The sequence below is a fragment of the Tupaia chinensis genome, unplaced genomic scaffold (genome assembly GCF_000334495.1).
Source record: "Tupaia chinensis unplaced genomic scaffold, TupChi_1.0 Scaffold143756_1, whole genome shotgun sequence".
NCBI classification, from domain to species: Eukaryota; Metazoa; Chordata; class Mammalia; order Scandentia; family Tupaiidae; genus Tupaia; species Tupaia belangeri.
The window spans coordinates 97,835-101,727 of record NW_006203605.1 but is presented as its reverse complement, the minus strand read 5'-3'; the positions used below and the strand labels follow the sequence as shown (position 1 = coordinate 101,727).

Genomic DNA, 3,893 nt, shown 5'->3' with positions numbered 1-3,893 from the left:
GATTCGACGGCCACTCTCAGCAGCAAACGCCGCCCGGACTCGACGGTCACTCTCAGCCGCAAACGCCGCCCGGACTCGACGGTCACTCTCAGCAGCAAACGCCGCCCGGACTCGACGGTCACTCTCAGTCGCAAACGCTGCCCAGACTCGACGGTCACTCTCAGTCGCAAACGCTGCCCAGACGCCTCCAGGACAACGTTGAGCCACGTGTCTGGCACCCTGCGGTCCCAAGTCCTCACACGGTCACTCCGTAACCATCCCAGCTGGGTCTCACTGTCCACGCATCTCCCCAAGGGTCTGGAGCTGGACTGGGGTTCCCCACCGAGGGAGCGAGAGGGCACCAGCTTGCTGCTTTCCAGAGAGGCTAACTTGAGGGAGCAGCCGGGCCCTGACGCTAAGTCGAACCTCAGTTGTCACCCAGCATGGGACTCTGGGATCCAGTGACCTCACAGCAAGCGCATGTGTGCTGGAACGCCGGTCACCCCGTCCCCTGCCCTAAACCCGGGTCGTTCTCTAGCCGTGCGCTGCGTCCCTGACTTTGCTCGGATTCGGCCGTGGATCTGGCTGGCTTGTCTTCAGCACCACGCTGGGTAAAGAGCTGTTCGAAGCCCAGCAGGCCCCAGGCTTTCAGCAAAGAGCCCAGAGCAGTCGCACAGGATGCCCCTTTACAGAGAGAGACCGCAGAGAATTTATCCCGTTAGAAACCTGTCTGTAGAATACGTGTGTGTGCGTGTGTGTGCGTGTGTGTGTGCGTGCACTTAAGGAAACAGGGCGTTGGTGAGACATAGCCGTTTTAAACGGCTAAGCCAGTCCTGATGCTCCGAGACGTCCCGGCTGAGAACCTCCCAGCTGGAACTCGTCAGGGCCGACCCTCAGCGGTCCCTCTGCCTCCTGGGACGCTAACAGCCGTCTCCCTCCTCAGCCTCCACCTGCTGCTGGAGCCCGTCCTTCCTCTGACATCTTGGACAACTTCAACCTCCTTCCGGACACCGAGGAGCGTGTCTACGCCTCCATGATCACGCAGAACCTGCCGGCACTGAACAGCACCAGCACCCACTCATCCACTGCGTCCTCAGCAGCTCCGTCTGCCACCCCCGCAGGGAGGGCGCTCCTGCCTGGCTCCGCACACCCCGGCCCCTGCACTCACATTCTGAAGGGTATGCGCCTCGCTCCGAAACTCCCCGGGGAGGTGACCAAACCTGCATTTTGGAGGTGACGTAGGGAAGACAGATGTCTTTGAATTTGTGTGGCAAATTCAACCCAGGCCAGACCACAGCCGAGGCTCCGGGTCCTTCTCCACACTCCTGTGACAACTGCTCTGACCACAGCACACCAGAAGCTCACCCTTTAGTTCATAGCCCGGCGCCTACGCTGAGCGCGGGACGGGGTGTTACTACCACCCCAGAGACAGGAGGGCTGACGAGGTGAAGGGACATTACTGAGGCCACGTGAGTAAGCAGCGGCAGAGACGAGATCAAGGCCCTCAACTGCTGTTACTCCGCCGCTTTCCCGGTGCGGGGAGTAGGGGGGGGTCCCTTGGGAGACTGAACGGCGCGATGGTGTGAGGCTGGGCTGGGCGCCAGCGGCTGGTTCGGAGGCGCCAGCGGCTGTTTCGAATCCCGCCGTGACGCCTGTAGCGACATGTGGGCTTGAGGAAGCACTCGCGGCCCACGAACCACCTCCTCCCCGGTGAACAGAGCGGCGTCTGCTCTTAGCAGTGACGTCTCTGCTCTGGGCTCTGCGGCCGAGCAGGGCCGCAGTGGAGGAGGCAGGCCAGCTGTTACGTGCACAGGGCCTCCTCTTTCACGTGCTCTCTCGAAATCTCTTCTTCCTTCTCACCGAGCTGAGTGAGTCTCCCTCCGCTCTATTCTGACTCTCTAGGGAGCGAAGACCACGGGGTTCCAGAATGGCATGCTGGGAGAGAACTGAGAGGCTGGAGATGCAGATTCTGTGCAAGCCAGAGTCCATCTAGCCCTAGGGCAGGGCAGGGCAGGGCAGGGCAGGGCAGGGCGGAGCCCCGTCAGGTCTCCCAGGTCCCCGTCACTCGGCGTGGGCATGGAACCTGAGCCAACTCCCCCCTTGCCATCCCCTGGGGTGCACAAGGCAGACGTGCGGGTAAATGTGTCACCCACCTCGGCCAGCGCTGGCCAGCATGAATGCACAGCTCCTCGGGCCAGCCAGGAAAGACTCGCTCCTCCCCGCACTCTGGGACGGCCTTCCCACCAGGCAGGGCCTCGGTCCTGGACAGGGCCCCGGCCGGCGGCCCGACCCGGGGAAGCTGAGGCAAGTGGAGAGGGCGGAAGAAGCAGGGCCACAGCCCATGTAACCCTCCCACCTCGGGAGAGGCCAACGAGACGCGGCTGGGCCTGGACTTCGCCCGGCTTGTGGCCGGAGGTCTGGCAGCTCCTTAGACGGTCGCCCCTGCCGACGAGCGCACCCAGGCCTGGCACTTGGCGCCTCCCCGAGGACGGCCTGGGCTTCACACGGAGGGGCTGCCGCTCACCCCCGCCACCAACACAGGCCGTGGGAGGCGCGCAGCGGCCGAGGCACCTCCCCGCCCAGGTAGGGAAGTGCTGCGCCTCCAGTCTCGGGCGGTGGCCTCACCCCTGCCTCGCGCCTCCCCTGCACCCCGCGGGCCGCTCTGCTCAGAGCAGACTCTCAGATCAGGGCGGGTTTGGTTTTGAAACAACTATATGTTGTTTATAAAAGATATGCCCAAGACACAAGAATACAGAAAGCTCGAAAATGAAAGAACGAGCCACGGTATTGAATGGACGGACGTAGCAGAGGTAATGTTGAGTGAAATAAGCCGGACCAGGAAATGCAAACGCTGCGTGCCCTTGCTCAGTGCACACTGAATGTCCACACCCCACGGCAGAGATGGAAAGATTTGACGCAGAGGAGGAGGATGACCGCAGAGACCGGAGACTGCACAGTGGGTGAGGGCTGGGGGTGTCGGAGGGGTCAGGGAATAGGCGTTTAGCAGACACAGGAATGCAGGCAGACGGGGCAGATGAGCTGCAGAACAGCAGCCGCCACTGAGTGAGGGACCAACCTTGCCAGTCCTGTCAGACTAACCGTGCACACCTAACGCGGTGTTCTCTGCTCAAACTAAGTACGGGATTACTCCTGGTTCTCTCGCACTGCACGCACACTTCGTACTCCACAGAGACGTACAGCTAGCTGTAAGAAGCAAAATAAAATGGAACAAGACCAGGTGTGGTGTGTGCCGGATGTCCGGTTCCGGAGCACAGCCGGGAGGGTCACAGCAGAAAGCCCCGTCTAAGCAGAATTGTCCGACCACGATAAGAAATATTCACAAACTTAGGATAGAAGAAAAGCCTTTAGAACTCTAAACGCTACGTACGAAATACCTAGAGGAAACGTTATCCGTCTCGCTAAAGCTCTGAAGGCGCCCCTGGAAGTGAAGCGTTAGAGAAGAACACCAGCCTAGTGGTTTCCAGCTAGTGCGGTACTCAGACTTGAGCCAATGCATAAAGCAAGGAGATGAAAATGAGACGGGAGGTGCGTGTACCGGTCGTGGGCATTAAACTGTCACAATTGTAAACGTGAGGGTACTTCAAAATGCTTATGGGAAGTGAAATTCAAGTGTGAGTTTATTTTGGTGCAAAATTTTTTTAATTAATGCATTTTTGATGATGTGCATTTTCAAGAACTCTTTGAAGACTATGTATAGTAGAATATCTGAAACAATATACAGATTAATTATTGGAATTAATCAGAAAGTTTAGTACGGTTGTAGGATATAAAGTGAATATACAAACATTGATATAATTTTCATATAACAGAACAAATTAAAAAATACATCTTTAAGTTGCTATCTCTAATAGCCTTAAAAGGTAAGTGCCTAGGAATAAATTTATAAAAACTGT

The 3,893-nt window shown here is 57.8% G+C and overlaps 1 protein-coding gene across 1 annotated transcript in view; it reads left to right on the top strand.

Annotated features, from left to right (window-relative positions):
- NPSR1 (neuropeptide S receptor 1) overlaps positions 1 to 1,972 on the top strand; it is a 99,395-nt gene extending 97,423 nt beyond the window's left edge. Inside the window, 4 exon segments of the mRNA XM_027766854.1 lie at positions 923 to 953; positions 955 to 1,046; positions 1,049 to 1,107; positions 1,886 to 1,972. Of these exon segments, the coding sequence (XP_027622655.1) occupies positions 923 to 953; positions 955 to 1,046; positions 1,049 to 1,107; positions 1,886 to 1,972 (269 nt within the window).
- Positions 1,973 to 3,893: the final 1,921 nt, after the last annotated feature.